The following is a 22,872-nucleotide window of genomic DNA, read 5'->3' on the forward strand; positions in this document are numbered from 1 at the left end:
TCACTGCTCACTTCCAAAGGCACAAGAGAGCCTCTAGCCGAGTGTGCACAGAGAGGAAACGTCAAAGCCTGTTATTTCAGAGATGCAGAAGCAGGGAAATGGCCACCGTCTCAGAAGAACTGGGCTACTACACATACATAAAACAGCCAGATTGCTCTTTATAAAGGTGGTGCTTAATCTCCAGCAGCGTTCACAAGAGAGGTTCTCTGCATGCAAGCGCACTCACCGAGTCTGTGTAACAGGGCACGGTGAGGTCTGTTTTGCACTGCTCGCAGCACCTACGTGAAGCTGGATCATGTTTACTGCAGCTCTTTGCACTGCAGCGGGTTAGGTAAGAAACCTGGTCTCTTTGTGCTGGCTGCAGTAGAAAAGCTAAAATCCTTGTGAGCTCCCTCTTTCCAGTGGATAGAGCTACTTTTGTTTCCACTCCCCACAAAGCCAGGGAGGAATAAACACCTTTCCCATAGACGAGCACCAAACCGCTGCAGACTGGGACCCGGCTGGGGTCTGCACAAACAGCCTTCCTCTTAGACAGTTAAGGCTGGTTTTCAGTCAATTTTTTCTCCCTTCAAATCCTTTTATTTTTTTTTCCCTCCCTGTGAGCAAGGACCCCCCCAAGCCGCAGTCCCTGCCACGGGGCCCCCACTGTGGAGCCGTCAGACGGGGATCCTGCCTGGGCGCTGGAGCCCCAGAGACCCCAGCACCTGGAGGGTCTCCAACACATCCAGCTCCTGACGCTGCCTGCAGACCTGACCCTGCTGAACGCTTCGCCTCTCACAGCGCAAAGGCAGCTGCAACATACAGGGTTTCCCGATGCAGGGAAAGCCTTCGGGTCCAAACCCTCTGCCCACGCTGCAGGGAAATGGCAGAGCTCGGCAGGAGACCCGCGGCTCGTCAGCACCGGGCTCTGACAGCGAGCAGCTGGGGAGGCAGCACGGTGCCGGCCGGTGCCTCGGCAGAGGTCTGCCGTTGGCACGGCTCCCAGAGCGCCGGACCCCCCGTCCCCAGCCACGGAGGATTTCTGCCCTAGCAAAACTCACCGGTGCGGCAGCGCTGGTAACGCGGGCGTTGAGCCCAGACGCTGGCGAGGACCGGCCCTACCCTGGCCGTGGCTCCCAGCCCAGCGCCTGCTGCACGGCAAGGGCAGCTCTGGCGGCATGCGGCGGTCGGCCTCGGTGTCCTGCAACCGGCCTCCGCGTGCCGCCTCTCCACCGTCCCCATCGCCGATCCCCAGCACCTCTCCATATGGGTGCGCAGGCAACACGCTTGCAGCCGGTGCTACCCGCGCGGGACGGCCCGGCAAACTCAGCCACGGCCGCCGGTCTGGCCCCGCCGTCCTTCCTGCAGCTCTGCGGGGCTGCCTGCTCCCAGGAACGGCAGGCGGGCCCAGCAACCTCCGGCTTTGGGGCTGCATCAGCAAAGTCGATAAAGCGAACGGCTTCCGTCTAGCCTGTAGGAATCCTACCGGCAGGAGAAGGATTTTACGCTTTCATTTTAGTTTTCTTTGCTCAGTGAACCATTTGTTTCTCTGAAGACAAAGAGGAAAGGAAAAAATTCATCCGTTACACAATCCCCATGATTCATTTTTTGCTGCTCTGTGTGTGTTGACACAAACCATGCTGGAGAAGGTGAAGAAAGTATGTTTATTTCTGGTTGAAGACTGATTACATCACTATCATGGATAATGTAATAGAATAATTATATACCCTTGGGAGAACTCTAAGAATAAATATGAAAAAGTAAAATATTTTGTTTCCACTGTCTCTGAAGATGAGTGATGATTAAGTGCTGTATTTACAGGATAGTTATCATACTCTAGACTCTGTGCTGAATAAATATTATCTTGAAAGGGTAAAAAAATCCATTGAAATATTTTAACTCACCACAAAATTAAAAAAAAAAAAAAAAATCCATGTATTTGTCCAAAGCGAAGGTTAGTTACATGTTAATTATTGAATCCACACAGGATCATTGTCCAAGAAAGCATCCTCTCCTTGCTGACCAGTTCCTCTCTGCAGAAGAAGCCCCGGTGGTTCTCCTTGTCTCGACTGACGAACTACTACTGGTTCTTCAGGCTGCAAGACAGAAACGAAGCAGAAGTCACCCTCCTCCCTGCCGTCCCCGGCTCAGGGCCGGTTTCTGTGCACCTCCTGAGGTCTGCCCGCGCCTTGCCCAGGTAGCACCTCGCTCCCCGTCCGCAGCGGACGGTACCCACCCCCCCGCCGCCTCTTTCAGCGGCCGAAGCTCCAGAGAGATCCAGCGCTGAAAGCAGATCCGAGGCAAACCTGCAGATTTTCTCGTAATGACCAAAGACATTTTTAATGTGAGCAATGAGGAAACTTCAGTTCTAAAAATATATAAACAAACTCTTTCTACCCAAAACATATTTGCAATTTTAAGGATAGTTTTGTATTTTATGCAAGAAAACCGATGTAACAATTTGAAAAAAGCGTACTTTCTTTAGGTCTTCAATTTAAATTGTTTAAGAGCCTAGCAAACCCTGCAAAACTTGCCATGTATTCAACCCAACGCATTTTTGGCCAATGAGGAATTCCTCATTCAGCAAGCGTTGGCGATCTCAGGTTTACACTTTGTGAAATCAGTCCAATGTTTATGCTTTACATTAAAATAATTAATCCGTACACCCGACACGACGAAACAAAGTTGCACCAGCCATTCTGGGGCTTTCAAATGATGATCAAAACAGAAGATATCAGAGAGATCTTCATTTTCACTTGCATTAAAAGGGAAGGGAGACAATTTAATCCTATAATGAGAGAAAGTATTACACACTCTCTCTTCATAGGCAGTATAATTATTCAGCTGCTCTCTGGAACTGAAATAATGACAAATTAAAACGCCTTTCAATTCCATCTACCTTTTATAACTATTCATCTTCTGGAGTTATTATCACTCTAAAGGCTCCTTTATATTTTAGGCATCAGCCACTATATGTTACAGAAAGCACATGGAAATTGTTACTGCTACCAATAAAAGTTGCAGTCATCAAGCTAAGAACAAAATCATTTGGCCTTGTTGTAAAGTATATGGTACAACTCAAGTTTTTAATATAATTTCCTGAAATTTATTGGAAATCTTATCTCAAAGAGTGCATTCGTTCTGGGTGAGGATGCACAGGAGGGAGCTCGACCTCTGAGTGCCGGGGACGGGGGCTGGAAAAATAACAGAAAATGCAGAATAACAGAAATAACATTTTGCATAAAATCTGACACAAATGAAGCGAGGCCAGGCAGTGCCAAAGCCTTCCTCCGGTCCCGTCTCCTGCTTTTTGGCACGTCATCAACGTCCAAAGCCCCCGAGCGGGGACAGCCGCAAACGGCCCTGAGGAGGACAGGACGGGCAGAGCACCCACCCGGCCGCGCCCAGGCCCTGCCTTCGCCACGCCGCCGGCACCGCGCCGGGGAACGGCGGGACGCGCTGCCCTGCCGTCGCGTGCGCGCTTGCCACGTCAGCTACCGCAACCGGGAACGTGTTTCAGCCACAACAGGCTGTAAATATTTGTTTACACTTTCTTAAATAGATTGAAAAAAAAAAACGGAAATGCAATCATGGTGAAGGGTGACATTTCTCCAGGCACGGTATTTACAATATTTTGATTAGCTCCCCTTCCTGAATAGCCAAGCAAGCTTATGCTAATAAATACCCTATTCCAATTAGGCATCCGTGTTCTCAATCAGAAGAAAAAAAACCCCAAAAAGCGCTCATAGGCACCAAGCCTGCTGTCATTTGCTCCTCAGCAGGCCATTAATCATCTGGGCTTTCGCAGGCTGCAGCCCACTGACGAGGCGCAGGGCTGTGGCGAAGATCTTCAGAGCGCACCTCCCAGACTGGAAGCGCCCGTTCCCAACCCCCAGGCACTCGCTCTGACGGAACACCCCGCTCCTTCGGTACGTTTAGGTTCCTATAGAATCGATTTTACCCCAACGACGGCTGCAGGACTGGGTCCCCTCTCTGCAAAAATCCTAAAATTAATCAGAAAGCATGCGTTTGAAAGGGAAACCTAGACATGTATTAGCATCTATGAATGTGTAAATGAGTAGTTATAAAACCCCAGAATACATTTGTGAGCTCTAGATGTGGCAGAGAGGTCTGGCTGATCAAAGAGACAAAGCAAAGGCGAGAAGATGAAATTCTTCTTTATGGAAGTGGGAATCATTATCCCCATATAGTCAGACTCTTAATTACTAGGGCTGGATCTCAGCCTCCGATCACTGACAGCCAGAGCGGCGGCGGACAGCTCGCAGCTCTCGCTATCCGGCACGTTATTACAGCGTTTGATATATTTGCAGCCGGCCCAGAGATGGCACTTACACCCGGTGTGGGTCGGGGCTCTGGTACTCTGCCAACGGCATCGCCGGTCCTTCCATCCGCAGGCCCCTGAGGAGCTACCTCAGAGCGGGAACCGCCCTCCGCCGCGGCCGCCCCAAACACAGCCGCTGTCTCCTGGGCGCAGCCACCAGCGCAGCACCCTGTCCCCAGCCCCGCTGCCCGCGCGCGCTGATTAAAGGAGGGAAGCGCTTTTTGCGAAGCCCCAAGTTAATATTCCGCACAAGTATTTCTTTGACCCAGAATCTGAATCTCCTCTGGCTTCTTTCACAACTACCCGGACTTTAATTCTCTGTTGTTGGTTGCAAATCCCTTCTAGCAGCGACTCTTCATCCTTCCAGTTGACATAAACCCGAAAAGAGGGAAGCCGTGTTTCTTCCAGCCTACGGTAAGCAGTAAGGAGCAAGGCTGGCACGCGATTCTCTCCCAATATTTCAGAGCTAACGTGCCCTCATTCTGCAGCTCCTCATGAGCCGGTGCTTCGGCTGCCACCGGTCCCCATAGAAACGGAGCTGCTGGTGCTGACCGCGGTCCAGCCGAAGCGGGCACCAGCGCCGCCGGCTGCCTCGCGCCTTGCTCGCCATTCTGCTGCTCTTCCGCGCGTTGAGGGGAGGAGGAAGGGAGAAGGGGAGATTAAAAAAAACCACTTCTATTTCTGGAAAGCAAGTCAAACAATGACTCAATCATCTCTACACAGTTCATAAATCCCTAATTAAAGGTTTAGTGCTCCTCCCCGCTGCAGATGTTCCAGAGTCCAGCTACATTTCAAAACCTGCTTCTGTGCCGGCGTGCCTGCACGCACGCAGCCGCCCGCGCCGCTGCTCAGCGCCCGAGCTGGAGCTCCTCTTTCCCAAGGCGTTCAAAAGGCAGCCCTCGCTGGGCTGCTCCGTGGGAACGCGCGTTCCCATCAGCGCTGTGGTGAACACTGCCTGGCCCCTGACGTAATGTAAGCAGACTGGATGCCAGATTCGCGATGCCTTAAAAGAAATACTCTCCTGTATCCGACTCTAGCCCCAGTTCCTGACTTTATGATAGGATAAGAAAAGGATGCAATCTTCCTTTATTTTCAAATATACAGCTTCAAGTACCTGCACCCTGGAGAAAAACTGGGAGCTAGCAGACATTATCTTGCTTTGCATATTCATTGGCCAGAGGGATAAGGACTAGCTCAATATTAGCTACCTCCTCCTGCATCTTTTATTCAACACCAAAACACCAGCCAAGACACTTTCAGCTTCCCCCCCTGGCCCCTCATTTTCCCCATCTTTTGGTCAAACAAATTCAGGCAGAAGCATTCAGGCGAGCCCCCGAGATTCCTGTAAATAACCAGCCAAGCTCTCCCCACCAGACGCCCAAAGGAAGAGCAGGTCAGCTGCAGGGTACGCGGCTCCAGCTCCTGCTTTGCTAACGGAGCTCCAGCGCCATCAGCGCTGCGCTGAGCGTGACGGGGGTCCAAACAGCATGGCCTGCTAAGCACCGGCAGTTCAAGGGCTGCTACACGGTGGGTTATTTAAAGCAACTCTAGCAGTGCCTCGGTTGTGTGTTGCTCTCTGGAGAGCTCTCAAGAACTGTAATAAATATCCACAACTTGACTCATTCCTCATAAAAGTTTTTCTCTCCTAAAGCAGCTTTTCAGAAGACTCATCTGCCCGGTATTTTTTGGGTGCTACCAGCTTCCAGTCACCTTCCCTGCTAACCCGTCCCAGAGCAAAATCCCTTTCCTTTACAAAGTGCTCCCCCTTTCTTTTTTTTTTTTTAATTAGATGAAGTATGACAGCTACATAAAATGTTTTGTTGCCTTGGCAACTGCAATCCACTGGCTTCAGACTGAGTTATAAGGAAGAGGACAGTCTTATCACTACCAGCAATAATGAGAACAGCAAAAACCAGTGGGCAAAGCACTTGCCAAGGTACGTGGGAGGGCTGCAGGAGGGACGGCGTCCTCGCCTGGCACCCCAAGGCAGAGCATGCTTGCTTCACCCGGCACTTGAGAGCCAAGGTGCTGCGGTGACCCAGCCTTGCTCTGGGACAAAGCAGCAGTGGGAACTTGGCAGAAGTACCAGGTCTGGATTTCAAAATTAACTGTCTTTGTATAGAAGAGGTAATCGCTTGCAGAAAGCTACAAAAACACAGATGCAGCCCTGTCAAAATCTGTTGTGTTTCTGCTGCCCTGCACATCCCTTTGCGTTGGAAACAGGGCTGAGCTGAGGGCACGTGTACCTTCAGTACAATAGTCAAGACACGATGTAGAATAACTTTTCACAATGTATTCATTTACAGCACTAGAAATGAAGATTTCTTCATCTTTGTCTGCACTATAGACGATTTCTGTAGTCAGGAACATGAGCTGTATGAACTGCCTTACCTTCCTGAATTCTTCTGCTACCTGCTATTATCACAAGCGCCCGACCCGTGCAGCTGGCTCTGTGCAGACACCGTGTACGCAGTCATCTCTGTGCACGTGGCAAACAGAACTATGGTCAGGAGACCCCCGACTCATTCTGGGGCTGCACCTCTGGGCCAGCCACCTTCAGCAGTGCACAGGGCTGTTACAGACCCCTTAGGCTGGGGGGGACAACTGATTCAGGACAAAAGATACGGGTAACTCATTCCCTCAGTCCCATATAGAGGACAATGAAGCTGCAAAACCAGCTTTAAACAAGGAGAGTAAAATCTGGTTACATACTAATTACAGGGTGGGAAGAGCTTTTGTTGTGCACAAACCCAAGCTGCCAATCTATTGTCTCCCATGCTTCTGCTCTTTCCTATAGGCGCTGGAGGGATCTGTGCTGTGCTCAGATACTTAGCCTCAAGGAAAATTGTGTAAGAATGAACAATGGATGGAGGAAATAGAATAATCAGAGCAATTTCCCATAGAAATTGGTCAGACGAATGTCTCTAATTGGCATTCCATTATTACATTTGTAACATACTTTCTTTTGAATTTATTACTTTCTTTCCTCTTATACTGAATGCCCATGAAAATCCCTTGGGACCAGACTTAAGTCATTATGAATAAATGATAAGAAACTAAATTTAGAAAGACTGATAAGAATATTAATTTGCAAAAGAGGAAGGTCCTTAAAAAAGAGTGGGAGTCCTGCAGGCCCCTGCACCACTCTGGCGTTCCCTGCGCAGGCTGGCTTGATCCTCACCGCGATAAAAGAAATGGGCCTTCCTATCAATAATTCACGTCCTTTCAGAGCTCCGGAAAGCTCTGGGAACGCCTGTGAGTGCCACCGAGCCGTGACACTAAAATAGCGCGATGCCGTTTGGCTTGCTGGTGTCCCAGTGACACGGGCTGGGACACCGGGAGCCTCCGTAAACCAAACCCAGCCCTCCCCGCACCGCCTGCTGCTCTCCTCCCGACGCCCCGTGTGTTCCGGGCAGTATTTGTCTGGACCCTGCTGCTTTATCAGCCCCGGTTCCCTGGCGCTTCTGCTCTCGCCAGCTGGAGCAGCTGCGGGAGGTTCTTCTGCCCAACAGCAGCAATCCCCTGCCATGGAACGGGGATTCCTCCGTTTCCCCGTCCTGCAGCCTGGCCTCCTGCCACGCACGCTCCGTCGGGGAGTTGAGGGTCTTCTCCCCGACAGGCGGCAATAAAGGGATGTGAATTATTGTCTCGACTCCTGCTGATTCTTTACCCAGAGATTCCCTTCAATCCCGAGCTCTGTAGTGAATGCCCTCCCCGTTAGGCTCCTACTCCAGCTACAGAAAGAGCTGAAGCAGGAAGATCCCTAGTCTTTGCCATTTTTGTCAGAGTATGTCAGAAGAAAACGTTTGGGGAAGCACTAGATGCAGAAGGAATTATCTTTCTGCAGAATTGTCTAAGTGTGGGGATGACACTCTGCTAATTACAGGTGACTGAGAAACAAAAGCAGAAGGTGTGGGTATAAAACAAAGAGGATGCGAGGCACCCTCCCAGCACTGAAAAGAAGTAGCGCATCTTTCCTGCACATCTATATTTCCCGTCCATAAGGCTGCTCTGATTTGAAATGAACTCCTTTATCCTTCGCAATAATACCAGCAGCAACAACCGCAATAATAATACAAACTCAGAAGGACTGGCAGGGGAAGGATAAATTACAGCTCTGTGCCCGGGCAGCACACCACAGCTGCTCTCATTCCGGGTTTCCGATGAGAAGAGCTGTCCGCTCCTTTCTCCAGCAGTGGGAGTTCATTGCATTGGGTACGGACACGGACCCCATCTGCGCTGTCCTGCACGCTGCGCGGGTAACCTGGTGGAGCAGGGATGCACCATCAGTTAGATGTATGGAAAGAGAAAGGGAGACGGAGGCAGTGAAGGACTTGCTGAAGGTCCCAGATTGCTCGTGGCACAGCCTAAAACTGCATCTCGCTTGCCTGACCCCAGCCCTCTTCTCCACGAAACATCTGGACTGGGAGGTGTGCTGGATCCCTGCGGCCACTCAACAACCGCCTCTCCTTCCACTTCACCCGTCCTCTGCAAAGGGGGGGCGAACACCACCTCGTTAGAAAGTCTGACGCCATCAGTTCCTTCTGCTAATTGAGATCCTGAATATGAGGACACGCTCAGGTCCAGAAAGGGTAGCATTTGGAAGACATTCCAATGCTCCGTGAATAAATAGGATAGAGCTAACGTGAATAATACCAGGAATCTTTGAAGGTCTAACATCAGCTGGGGAAGGTCTGCCTTTATCCTTTGGTGGCTTAAGCAAAATTAGACATTAGTGCTTACTGCTGGTTCTGATCATCCTGCCTCATCTTTCAGATTGCCCTTAAAGCTACCTGAAGTATTTCAGTAACTAACGACACCTTCTATATCCCTCCTCTAATCCAGGCAGTCCTGACTGCTTCAGCCTGAAATGGTTCCCAAAGCTCACATGTAAGTGTATTAAGAGAGATTAGTTCATTAATCTAGTCTCTGGTACCATGTATCTTTATCACTGCATTTTGATAATTTGGACTAATTGACAGAGCAGACTCCCCCCAAGTCTCAAAGCTGGGTAATACAGAATTGCTCTAAATCGCAGCATAAACACTTTCACCTGAAAACACCTAATCCCATTACACTCCCAGTGTCTCCTCTGAGGCTTAACACATGAGAGGAGCTGCAAACTCTGCATCATTAAGCACGAATGCCTGTGGCATCAGGACCAGACATCGTCAGTCTTGGGTCACTGCTGCCCATTTCTTCTTCACCCGTCCCAAAGCAGTAGGCACTGCTGAGTTTGAGGAGGGGATGGGCAGATATTTGGGTTCCCCAGCATCCTCTGACATGTTTCAGCGGGGAAGGACAGCAAACCTCTAACCTGGCTGAGGACACGGGGAAGAGATGTGCAAAGCTGTAAGGTACTCTGTGCTGTAAACGCACACGGCACTGTCGCGAGCAGAGGTAAGGAGTGCTCCTGCCCAAAAGCCGATAACCTACCAAGGACAAGCTGAGGGCGAGGGGTGTCCCTGAGGACGTGCAGAACGATAGCTGGGGGGGCCTTGGGGGGAGAGGGGTCTGCAGGAGAGAAGGAAGATGTTCAGGAGAGCGGGACTTCCCCTTAACACACTTCACCTCTCCAGAGAGGAGCCCTGTCCGCGGGACATCTGCAGTCTCACGAGCCCCCAGCCCCAGCTGAGCCCCCAGGACTACCCCTGAGCCTGCAGGAAGAAACCCAGGACAGCAGGACCAAGCTCCAGCAGCAGAACGCAGCAGGCTGCGTGGGAAGCGCGACGAGCTGGCAGCAGGACCTCGCTGGGCCGTGCCGTGACTGGCAGGAAATTAAGAGCAAACAGCACTCTCCGCTTCGGCGGGACTCCGGGAAGCCCATCTGGGCTCAGCCCTGCCTTCCTCGAGCTGGAGGTGCCTCCGATATCTGTGTTTGCAAAACACCCAGAGCTCCTCAGATGACAGGGTTATCGGAGCGTAAAGCACTATGATATATATATTCATCTAGGCAGACACAGACAGACAGGAGGCCACCGGGAAAAGCACGAAGATACCCACTTGGTCTGATGTTTGGAGCCCTTCAGGTGCGCGTGGTACTGCTCTATCGAGTTCAGGGTGACGTTGCAGATGTTGCACGTGTAGCTGCGCTTCAGGCCTGCGAAGAAAACCCAGAGTCGTTAATCGGAACTGTTAACTGCCCGCAGCACTGGCTGTGTGTTTTGGTGTAGGCTGAGGGCAAGCTCAGGGCTGCAGAGGGAGGAAAAACACCTCGGTGCCTGGGCTACAGACTGCTCAGCGTCAAAATGGCAGCTGGGAAGTACAAATGAGTGAAAATGGCTGAAGAAACGGGGGAAAAAAAAAGGCATTAACCTTTTCCCCCAGCAAACTTCTAATTAATTGGAAGGTACTCAGATCTCAAATTTCATTTCCAGTTTCCCAGACATTTCTCTTTACAGTAACCCATCTATTTACTTTTCCAGGCCAGGCTATCCAAGCATTAGCGAAGCCTAAAGGAATAGTTTAAGAGACAGACGGCAAATCCCTCCTGGAGACCACGGTCCCCGCAGTTCATCAGCACCGGCATCCCTCTCCTGTGGCTTTCTCACAAAGCATCATTGCACTCAACTAACGAGCACACGAGGCCCCATTTATTCCTCTGGTTTTTTGGTAGCGAGCGCAATTCAGGGCAATTCCTCGTAGTGTATTTAGGAGCCAGATCACTTAGGAACCTTTTTTTTTCTCCAGAGGGATCACCTCTGATTTATCCACCGAAGTGAACGGCCACGTTTGCTGAACGCAGCCGCTGATCTCCAAGAGCCAGCGACTGGGCAGCCTGCGTCTGAAGGTCAAAGCTGGAAGCCTGGCCCGGGTACCAGGTGGCCATCCAAAAGCTGGAAGCCAGGAGCTCGTTTGCCTGACGGATTTACCCGTGGCTGCAATACCTGTCTACAGCCCCTGACCGCAAAGCAGCCCTCGCCTTGCTAATTTTAGCCCTTCACAGATACAATAACAACCAACTATTTATAAAGCTGTAGCTCTTGCTGCTGGCCAACTGAGTACCACTGAACTAGAAATAACATCTCAGCAGGTCACAGCAGAAATGTTATTAGGAACTTTTGTTGTTGGTTTTGCTTTGTGGGGGTCTGGGGGGTTTTGCTTGGTTCTTTTTACCTTCTACCAAATCTCTTAGCTGCCTCTGCTACTTTGCATTTCATTGACTATTTGATTGCCACAGTTACAAGTGATTTTCCAAGTAAGCATACTGCATTTTATTTTCTTGCTGTGTAAACTGCAGAGAACGTGACCGTAAATGCAGCAGTGCAGTTGGCTGAGCAAGTTAAGGCAAGAGCAGACAGCGCAGGCGACCGTGCTGGGCTCCAGAGAAGAGCACAGGGCACACGCATGCGAGGATTCTCTCCTGCTAGCAAAGAGGAGACGAGCGGTGCCAGCAGCACTGAACCAAACCTCACAAACACCCCCGGAGCGACAGAAACGGGGGCTGTGCCCCGACCCGCTCTCTGGGTCATGGAAAGGCGAAAGCTGCACCCTCAGAAGGGGCCGCTGGACCCACGGAAAAGACGCCCCGGCCCCGAGGAGCAGCACCCACAGCTCCCTGCGCAGGAAGAGCGCTTGCTTTAAACAGCGTTCCCCTCCTAATCCACTGCTCTGCCTCTGGGCACAGATTGCAGGGAAGACAAAACCAGGCAATTAAGCAGATTCATGCACATCTCAAACAGAAGCTGCAAAGCGATTTATAAGGAAAGTCACAGAAACACTCTCTCGGCACATTCACTGGAAAACATCCGAGCCGCAGAACCAAACCCAACAAAACCAGCCTGTGTTTCGCCTATTCAGCTAAGATCAAACTTCAAGTCTGTGAGACATCCACTGCAGACAAGACATTTGTTCACCTAAAGAGTGTGCATGCACAGAACACGAACAGGAGACTCTGTAGGACTGTAATGGCAGGCACTGCCAACGAGAGCGTGGCAGTAGCAGATGAGCCACCTTTCTCTGTATGCAACTCAGAAACGTCTCCAAACCCTGTTCAACTAATTGTCATGTAAGGTAAAAAAAGCAAGAGACAGGAGATGATTTATGGATACAATAAAAATTGCTCATTTAAAAATTGTAATAGCTTTTACGCTGCTACCAAAGTTCAGTTTTTTTACTGGAGATTGATACTCAGACTGGGACAGTTATTACGGCTTTTCTTCCGATACCATCCTTTCCACTCCATGTTATTCCAGACCATCTAATAAAGTGAATTGTCCTGGGTGGGTCTCAGGGAAAGGGAAGAAGGTCAGGGTTAAAGAAGTCGTCCAGGGTTACAGATGCAACCTCTGTACAGCGCAGCCTGAGAAAAACAGTCGCCTGAGATGCCCAGAGAGATACAAAAAATGCTATTCTCAACACTATTTATTGTACTAAATAGGAAAATTATTTCTTCCTCGTTTAACAGTTTGCATCTCGGAATTATAATTTAATGACTTGAGGCTTAGAGTATTTTCCGTTCTCAGCAGACAAGGAAATAAAGACTTTGTCGCCTCTGAAAAGCTGAAAATCTAAAAATAGGAACCCAGCAGACAGGCAGCAATCAGAATTAGAGGTGAAGGAGAAAAGGCCTTTTCCCAAGACAGCGTGCTGCCCGGTGGCTGCTGAAAACGGCTGATATTATTTTTGATTTGTGTCAGTTTAGCTTTCCTGGGAAAATGTGGCGTTTAGTCCATTTCTGAGGCATTTATTCTTAGTGCCCTGGTGCACTCCTCCCTCCCTCTGGAGAGGATATTAGCCTGCTTAGCACACAATAGATCAAGTCATTATTTACACACTACTGTTCTATTTTGCCCTTCTAGACGGGTTTTCACCCACAACATTCCTCAATGACTTTTGCAATCACAGAAGAACATGATGCTGCCAGGGAAGTTCCTCCACACCTGCAAAAGCTGCAAAAGCAGATTCCATTTGTTTCTTCTCTTTTTTTTTTTTTTTTTTTTAATTACTTTCTCCTTCCATAAGGAAGTGACCTGGGCCAAGAGACAGCCACTATCTAGGTTCAAAATCTACTTTTTGTGGGAGAAATGAGAAGCCTCTTTTAGGAGCTACAACAACAACAAAACCAGTTCCTTGCCCTTCCGCAACACCCGACGTCCCCAGCCCCTGTGCCGGGGCAGCATCCCGGCGCCGGCGTGCCCGCAGCAGGACCCTCACGGGGCCCAGAGGACCAGGGCGGCATCACAGCCCCGAGGGGTCAAAACCCGGACCCCAAGCATGCGGAGCTGGCAGCAGTCGCCGGCGGCATCCCGGGCCGGAGGGACGCCTGCCCTGTGCCAGCGGCGTCACCGCGACAGCACCGCGTAAGGGAAGGGCCACGTGCCCGCGCGCTTTGCGAGCACGGAGGGCAGGAAACCAAAACACTTCCCGGTTTCTACAAATGGAGCAAACCTGGCAACAAGACAGGGAGCGTCGGTACAAACCCGAGCACGGCAGAGCCCCTGGGACGGGACGGGGCTCTCTGCTCCCTGCAGCGTAACTACAATTTAACTCCATTATTCTTCTGCCTTGGGGAAAGAGTACAGCGGTTTCAGAGCAGATGTACAGAAACAGTCACTTCTCTGCCTCATCTAACATGTTTTCACCGAAAAGACAAAGACCGGCTGAACGTACATTAAACGCCTGCTTCCCTCCTGGACGCCCCTGAGAAGGACAGCAATCTGAGAGCTCTTACTCCCGGTATGTAGGGCAAAGCCTGACATGAATTAAGCATATAAATGCAGACTTTAAGTGTTTCCAGACCCTGATTCTGTTGTGTCCTTTACTATGCTGAGTGTCAGAGAGTGGTTTCTTCTCTCGTCTTCTCTTTTGTATTTTAACATCCTAATAATTCCCTTGGCATCACGGACTGCATTAGCATCACTGACATTACACGTACGTTGGCATTACAGTAAACCATTGATGCTAAAGTAATGCCTGTCCTGTCCTCCTAGAAAAAAAGGGAATTGCAAATTTTAGAGTCTCTGTGGTCAGGTTTCTGCTTTGCACTGATTCACTTCCATGAAGATCTGAACAGAGCGTTTCAAGCTTAATTGAAAGGCTCAGCTTAAAAATACCAGAGTTGTGGAATTCTTACCATGGGCTGCTGTGCTCTTGAGGAACAGTTTTAATGTACCATGTAATAGTCTCTTTTGACTTTCCACAGCATTATTTCTTTGCAGAAATTGTTAAAACAATTCATTTAGAACAAGTAATGTACGGCCTTCTCAAATTTGATCATTTTTGCTTACCATAATTAACTGTATAGGCTATATACCCACTTACCATTCCCCAGCTGTATCTCCAGACTCCCAAAAAATCACTTTTCCTTTTTTGAACTTCAGACACTAGCTATACTAAGAGTCCCACTTTTCTCAAACACCTCATGCATCTCTCACCTAGGAATCTGGTCCAACATAAACATCTTCTTTAAAAAATATTTCAAAACTATTCAGATGAGCACTTGAAAATAGCAAGTGAGCAATAATACTGAAGTATTTAAATAGTCACCTATATCTTTATGTGTCACGATGTGGCACAGAACAAAAATCAAATTGCAAATATACTTATGGATGCTCTCCTTACTGAATTTATTCTTGATGCAGCAGCAATGGTTTTATAGTCAAGCCCTCTCTCCACAGCTGGCAGCTCCCGTTTCCTTTATTAAGCCAACAGGAGTCACAAACCACGTACATTCGTGCCACAAGGCAGGGAAAAGGATGGAAAAGGCAGCGTGTGGCTGGCACGGGCGGTGCGTTAGCACCTTGCTGCAGGCCGAGCCCTCGGACCATGCCGTGACCGCCGCTTGGCAGAGATCGGGACTGGGGAAGCAAGAAACTGGTAATACTTTAAATTAAGGTAATCAGGTTCTAATGCTCAGCAGCTAATTTAATAGCATACATTAACAGCAGCCTTATTGAATCTTAATTACTTGTGTAGGTGGAAACGCCATCAGCGATTACAGTTCCTAACTGGGGACACAGATTTTTTTCCACCAGCATGTCAAGGCTGCTCACGATGATGAACAGAGGGGAATCCTGTCCCTCCTCCCCGCGTCCAGCACAGGAGGGACTCGGCGCTGCTCCGCCGCAGCAGCTCTTCCCCCCGCCTGGAAAACGTGGCCGCAGAACGGGCCGATTCTGTGAACTCGCTCGTGCTCAGCAGAATCGCACATCTGCTAGCACACACGGGTACGTTTTAGGTGGACGGAAACGTTGCCGGGGCTGGGCCGGCCGGTCGGGAAGACACCAGAAGCCACACCGTGCTCCCCAACACCGCGCTGCCCCGGGGCGGCCGCGCTGCCGCTCGCCTCGTGCCCGGGATCGTCGTTCCTGCGGCAGGACAAGGGCTGCAGGACCTCTCAGCTGAAATCTGGCATCCTGAGACGGCCTTGTACAGGAAAAGTCTCGAGCGTGACATGAACTCCACCAAAACGAGACACGGAGAAAGGAAACTAGCCTCAGATAAAGTGCAGGCTGAAACCCCAGGCAACCATCACCTCCAGAGTATCAAAATTAACAGTCTTTGATCTCACCGGAGCTTACCAAAGCTGCCAACTTGGCTGAAACTGTAGTTTCATAAAATGCACCCAACCAAAGCGCGCTGGAGCTGAGTATTAGCTCAGCAGGCAGTCTGCAACAGGAAGGTGGTCCCGACCAGAGCAGCCTGTTAGGAAATGCTGGGCTCTGTCTGGCTTCACATCTACTTTTGCATCCTCACGACACATCAGCATTCCCTACCCTGCACTCATGTAAAATTGAATGTGCTCCTATATCCATTAAATAAAATATTAACAAGTAAAGTCATTAATGTCATTCTGCATAAAATGCATTAAAACACACTCCAGGGGAGTACTTGTTAAATCGCTTTTTACTAACCAAAAGTGACAGCACAGAACGAAAAGTATTTATAAGGCATACAAAGAAATTATGAGCTGAGAAGGAAAATGAGAGTCAGCTCTTTGCCTGATTTTTCAAGATAGCATCTGCAACTATGACAATTTACCTGAAAATACAAAGGCTTCAGGTGACAACATCCCTGTGCAGCCGTCCCGGTTCTGCTTTCCTGCAGAGGCTGCTGCGTTTTATTTTAGGGGTTCACAGTGCAATCCCCTTGAGAGGCACCAGCTTCTGCTCCAGGGCCCGGTGCTCTTCTCCTTCACCAGGGACCAAGTGCCCCGGGAAGCGGACCAGCGCACCAGGACCCGCGCTCCTGCGGTTTACAGGATCCCATCTAATCAGCTCCAGGTACACAAGGCTGGCCCTGAATCTGTCTCCGTCGCTACGTAAAATTCAAGTTTTACTGGCAGGCATCAAAGAGAGCCCAAGGTGCCTTGGCAAGTCGTTTGTTGTCGGCAAAAGGCGCTGAAGCGCAGGTTACGAACCCTGACGAGATGAAGGAGGGTCTGTCTGTACGCTAAGTCTTCTGCTCATTTTGTTCATTCAAAGGTGTACATCTAGGAAAGGAAAGGACACACCGAATCCACTTAACGAAGCCCAGACTTTCAAACACTGCACCAGCCTTCAAAGAGAGAGCGTTTTGCTGTGGGGTTTCGGCTCAGCACCAGCAATAAGCAGAGTCCCTTATTAATTAAATTCCCCATGAATGAGATCCGCCAGCCTCTGTTGCGAGGCCTCTGCCCCTGCAGAGCCCACCTGCGTTAGAGGAGGAACGAAAGAGAGCTCAGCGATGGATAATGCCAGACGTGAAGTAAAGCTGGTGAAACGTGACCTGATGGAGCAAAAACGCAATTTGCTTTCTGCCTGGCGCAGGCTGCGGGAAGGCGAGAGCTGCCAGACAGAGCCGCGCCGGTGCCTCCGACGGAGCGGCTTCTGCTCCGTGTTGCTGAACAGGCGCAAGCTGTCGGGGAAGAGCCCAGAATTCAGAGTTTGTCACCATACCCACCGGTTTTTGTCTTTCTGTTATCTGCTCCAGGATCGGCCGGGGCGCAGCGGCAGCTAGAGGAGGCAGCTCTGCAGGAAGAAACTCTTCGTTTCCTCCTCTTTCAGGGTATGTCCACGGGCTCTGCTAAGGGGTAGGAGCAGAGGGGCTTCCAGGCCAGCCCTCAGAGCAGGGGGCCCTGGACCGGCTGCGCTGGCAAGGCTGGCAAGCTGCACGAAGCCGCTCGGAGAGACGGGGCTGGACCCTGCCGGAGCAGCGGCGCGCACGGCCGAAAAACCCGCCGAGCGCCCTCCATGCGGCCAAAGCACGCGGACGGCGTGACTGCGCACCAGCGTGTATGGCAGCTTTACCTCAACACAGACCAGAGAAATGGTGCTTTTTCCTTTTTTTTTTCCTCCTCTTTCTCATTTCTGAGAAGAAAATAAGTCTTCAAAATTGCAGGATGAGCACTTGGCAAGAAGAATCAATGCTTTTGTTTCCTATAAATATCAGTTGTCCAAAAATATATCTCTATTCTTATTTCTCCAAATACACATTCATATTTATCAATAAATATTTTATTATAGCCATTATCAAAACATCAAAGGCTGCTGGAATGTTTTACTTCAACCGACACTGCTTGTTCCAGGCTCACACAATGCATCAAATGTTCGTCTCGCACAGTAGTCAAAATAGATTTAATATTTAAGTTGTGATGGGAGAAGCCACTGGGGGTAGCGTGGAAAGGAAATGAGTTTGTATTCGAGCAAACACCGAGGTAGCAAAACAAGCGCAGAGCAAGGAGAGCACACTGCTACAATCCCTACCAGGTACTGTCGAACACCAAACCTGCCGGCCATCGAAAGCGATGGTCAGACGAGATTTCGCTGACAGCCTGGGACAGACCGCCCCTGGGTATCTCCGATCTGCCACTCTTATCATTTTCCTTGAAGTCAGATATGACTTTATCTGCCAAGGTAAGGCTATTTTCTCGGACAGAAGGCAGATCTCATTCTGTGTTGGCTCTTGCAGAGATCTGCCTTCTACATCTGTACAGATCTGCTCTAGCCTCACAGCTAAACGCATACAGGAGAGCATATCACACCTCCTAGTTAAGAAAAACTGTGAAAAAGAGGATTTCCCATCTTCCTTGGCTCACCGAGTCTGGCTGCGCAGCTCGTCGGCGTTAGAAAGCACTGGACACCCGTGAACTGCAGGCTCCGAAACAGCAGCCTGGCAGTGTCTGACCGGGGGACCAAAGCTGGCTTCCCCCTGCAGCCGGGGCCGGGGCCGCCGCGGCACAGCTCTGCAGCCCGCTCTCCTGCGATCGCCCCGCGCCGGCAGGACCACGCTAGATTCAGCTGCGCATCCCAACCACGCACAGAACCACCGTAAAGCTAAAAGCCAGCACGGGCTGATGAGTGTGTAAAGCCCTCCAATTTCAACTCTCCTAGGCACAAGCTAAATGAATAAAACACTTCACAATTGATTTATTTACAGTTAACGGCAGCCTCAGCCACTCTTGAGCTTGGCACAGCTCAAAGTACTAAGCGCTTCCATGTTATTGTCCCAGGTTTTATTTCCCCGCATATTTTCAACAGCGGGCAGTGACTCAGCCACATGAATCATTGATGGCATTGTGAGTCACGCTAGGTAGCACACGAAGGATCTGGATAACCACTACAAGGTTTATTTGAGATCAAGAAATGCACAATATACTGCATAGTCATTAGTATTTGAAGGAAAACTATTTAATTTAGCAAGGAAAAAAAAGAAAGATATTTTAAAATGTTAATGCAATGTCTTGCTGGCAAACCAGATTTCCTCTCCCCCATGGCTGTGAAAATCAAACCTGCACTTTTTCCTCAGCCTGCTTCAGTCAAATACGCTGTGTGCATACCGGATTATAATCAAGACCACAGAGAAAACTTCCACCAGGAGGCTCGTACCCCTCCCCCTGTAATTACTCCTCTATGTTAGAAAGCGCTTTGCTCAGAATCCAGTCTCGGCCGCATCCTCAGCCGCTATAATCAGCACATCTCCATCAACAGGCACAGCGCGAGGGAGCCGGCCCCTCAGCGGGGCCGGGGATGCGCGGGGGCTCGGGCAGCCGTGGCTACCGGCCAGGCTGCGGCCGGGCCCCGCTCCGCACGAGGGGGCTCCCGGAGGGGTGCAAGGCCCAAATCCGGGTGACCCCAGGGTGCAGCCCCCGCAGGGACCCCACGGGTGGCAGAGACCTTCCCGGTGGGGCCGGGATGGGCGGACGGAGAGGCAGGCGGGTGGACGGCTGCTCTCCCTTCAGCGGGAACACGGAAAACTTGTGTTTAACATACCCACGGCAAATGCTCCGTTCCTCTTTTCTGCTGCTGACCCAGGGCCATCGCCGTGTTTTACAAGCACTAATTAAATCGCAGAAGACAGCTAATGCCCCGCTCCCCATCAGGGAGATGTAGGGAGTGCTCTGCCTCCAGCAACAAACATCCCCGTCCCCCTTCCCTGCGGGGCTGAGCGCTTTAAGGCGAGCTCTCTCGCAGCTCAGGGACAGTCCGCATCTGCCAGAGGACAGAAGCGTGTGCTAATGGAAGGGACTATTTCAGGAAGAGGCAAAAGAAATACCTAGGAAACAACTTTTAAAAGATGCTGCTAAAGCTGCAGACTGTTATCGCAGAGGAGGGGATTTTTTTTTTACGGTAGCAGGAAGCTCCTAAAGCAGCGAGAGCACCGCAGTCTCCCCTGCACCCCTTGCCCAGAGGAACAGCGACCGCGGCGGGCGAGGGCGTCATCGCCGTGGTCACCAGATCCCACGGGGAGCAGGTCCGTGCTCTCCACGTACCGGTGCTCTCACCTCTCAGCTCTCCCAGGTCCAGGGTCTTCCCCAGCTGCTCCAGGAGGTCGGCCCTGGCCGCGTTCTTCTTGTGCTTTTTGCCATCGTAGTGCTGCTGTGCCATCATGGGGTTGTTGAACCAGGCTGCGCAGAGCTGGCAGTATCTGTCCGAGTCTCTCCGCTGATGCGGTGACGGTACCACCGGGGGACCGTCCGTGTGCGGCTGCTTCAGGGAGCTCAGGGTGGTTTCTGCAAAAGGAAACGTTCAGACATGAGCTCTTCCAGGCTGGTGCTGCTGTCTGAATAACAGCAGAGCCTGAGGCAGATCCCACGTTAGACACGGGGAATAATTAGCAGCAGTTACAGGGTCCCACTGGATATATTGGATGGTACTGCTCAGAAATCTACCATTTCTCATAAAAACAGCAGCGTGAAAGGATAGCACAGGACTGTTCCTCAACTATCTGCATTTCACCAGGTGGGAAAGGACGCTCTCAGTGCAGTTACACAGCTTACCACTGTTGTGACTAAACCTGCTAAACTTATCCTGCTTAAACTGCTACTTCCAGGAAAAATTGCCAGTGGAGAACAAACAAAACGTGCGAAGTTACTTCTCAAGATAGAGAGACAGATTTATCAATACCTCAGGATTCTTATTTTTCAATTTATTTGGTCTCAGAAAGAACAGGGAAAGCTGTAGTAATCGTAAATTGTCACAGATGAAAATATTCGATAGTCAGTCCCCTGATTCACGTATCTTTACACTGTGAATTGACAGGTAGCAGCAACCTTATGGGCAGCAACCCACTTAGTTTAATCCTATTTCCCTTCAGATTCACCAAGAGGCCACCTGGGAACACAAACATGATCCCCAAATAATTTCAAAGAAAAATGGGTGATTAGTCTTTACGTAATGGAGCTGCACCTTGTTTGCCACAGTTTTCCCACTTTGTACGATCTAAGTGACAAAGCCATGGAAAAACAGTTTAAAGTAAAATAACGTTCAGATAACATTGGGATACAAAAATATACAATGACTAGCACTTAATTATCACACCTCATTCAAAAATTCCCTTTTATGTGGTTTTCCTTTTCTTTTCTTTTCCAGATGAAATGTCTGCTATCTAAATAATTAACAAACCCACTCTCTCCACGATACAAGAGTAGGCAAATTTGAAGGTGGCGAAGAGGAGCTCAATCGCTCCCCTTTGATCAAGAGGCTCCGTGCTATTCCAGCTGAGCCCCGAGCAGAGCACGGGCTGGCGAGTGATGAACCCGCCTCGGTGTCTGATACCGGGAACGGCAGCCGTGCGCAACACAGGGATGTCTTTAGACACGTAATTACGACTGAGGCCCGCTGTGATTGACTCCACGGCTCCAGAAAGTTAATATTGTTAGAAATCTTCCGCTGACCTGCTCGGGAAAGGATGTCTATTAACTTTCCTCAAGGAAATTGTATCTCACATATAACATTACCTACAACCTCATCAATTTCCAGGGGTTTATAGGCTTCTATCGGTTTTGATGACAACGGCCAGGGTATCGGAGTTTCGCGGCCCGGGCGGCTGGTCGAGGCACCATCGCCCTCCTGGCCAGGCCGCCCCTGGCAAACACCTGGAGAAGCTCCCTCGCTTCTGCTGCTGCCGCCAGCGCTCTGCGCAGCACGAGCGAAACGAGCTCTTTGGGGACTAGTTAATAAAGGGATTACACAATTAGCTCCTGCGGAAGATATTTCTTCTCCTCGTTCTGCTGTCTCGCGAACCGCCCGCCCGCTCGTTTGGATTCATTTCTCCCCACCAGAGGATTCCACTGCCTGATCTCTGCCCGCCCTCCATTGAAGCAGCCTCGCCAGGAACCAGGCACAACGCCAACAAAGGACGCCTTCTTCCTGTGCCCCGCGGCCCTGACGCCCCTTGCAGCGTGCCGGGGCCGGGGGCTCTGCTCGGACACGTCCAGCTCTGCCGAGGCCAGCGGCTGCCGTGCTGCCTCCTGAAAGCTGCTCCTGCCAGAGCGGTGGGCAGCAGCAGGGCTCAGGAAGGGCCCGGCTGTGCTTTGCTCCTAAAAACAACATCTTTTCTGACACCTGCGGTTCCAGCACAAGAGACAACCCCCAGCCCCTCCGAGGTGCCCGCGACATAAACAAAAGCGCAAAGCACACCAAAGAGCAGAGCTAGGGCCAACACGCGGCGATTAAGAAGAAAATTTGGAAATAACAATATTGCCTGTCCAAACTAAGATTACGCAGAGTTTGCACACGCTTGACTCGTGAAAGCGAGCGTAGCTCGCCTATTCCTCGCGTGTTTCTGTGACCCCCCGCGGGCGCTCCCTCCCCAGGGAGCCTCCCCGCGCCGGGACCGGGCGCAGCCCCGCAGATGCTGCCGGTGCCCAGGGACGGGGCTGAGCCGCTCCGGGGCACGCGCGAGGCACCGGGACAGGGCTGCAGAGATGTCCGGGCATCTGGACCAGTATAAACAGCCAGTTACTATGGCAGTCCAGCAGCCTTGTGATATATTTGACTTGCTGCTCTCCAGGCCCCAGGCTATAAAGTTAAATCTATCAGATCTTTTAGTCGGCTTTCTCCTTGTTTATATGTTAGCTGCCGCCAGAGGGGAACCAGGGAGGCTGAAGTTCAGAGAGCTGGTGGTGTCCGCAGGAGTTACATCTCCCCCTCGCTAAAGAAATACGACCACAGCATCCTCTGCGGCTCAGCCATCGGCCGGGCCGGCGGCCCCGTGGCTGCGCGTCCAAGCCCCTCTTGACGAGGCTGGTGGTTGTGCCCCTCCAAACGCAGTGCAGAAGGGAGGCTGTCCGTGGGACGGGCGCTCCTGCTCCCGGGGCTTGCACCAGAGCCCCCCGCACCCACCCCAGC

At 50.8% G+C, this 22,872-nt stretch overlaps 1 protein-coding gene across 3 annotated transcripts in view; it reads right to left on the bottom strand.

Moving 5' to 3' along the window:
* Nucleotides 1-1,624: 1,624 nt before the first annotated feature.
* The window catches only part of ZMAT4 (zinc finger matrin-type 4), a 71,400-nt gene continuing 50,152 nt past the window's right edge, over nucleotides 1,625-22,872 (bottom strand). For 2 of the 3 annotated variants that reach the window (XM_072846268.1, XM_072846266.1), the window contains 3 exons: nucleotides 20,013-20,252; nucleotides 10,325-10,421; nucleotides 1,625-2,075 (listed from right to left, as the gene is read on the bottom strand). In XM_072846268.1, the coding sequence (XP_072702369.1) occupies nucleotides 2,060-2,075; nucleotides 10,325-10,421; nucleotides 20,013-20,252 (353 nt within the window). In that variant the 3' untranslated portion in view covers nucleotides 1,625-2,059. The remainder of the gene's footprint in view (nucleotides 2,076-10,324; nucleotides 10,422-20,012; nucleotides 20,253-22,872) is intronic. The other variant, XM_072846267.1, reaches the window with a different exon arrangement.

Source organism: Ciconia boyciana, chromosome 25 (assembly GCF_034638445.1).
Source record: "Ciconia boyciana chromosome 25, ASM3463844v1, whole genome shotgun sequence".
NCBI lineage: Eukaryota > Metazoa > Chordata > Aves > Ciconiiformes > Ciconiidae > Ciconia > Ciconia boyciana.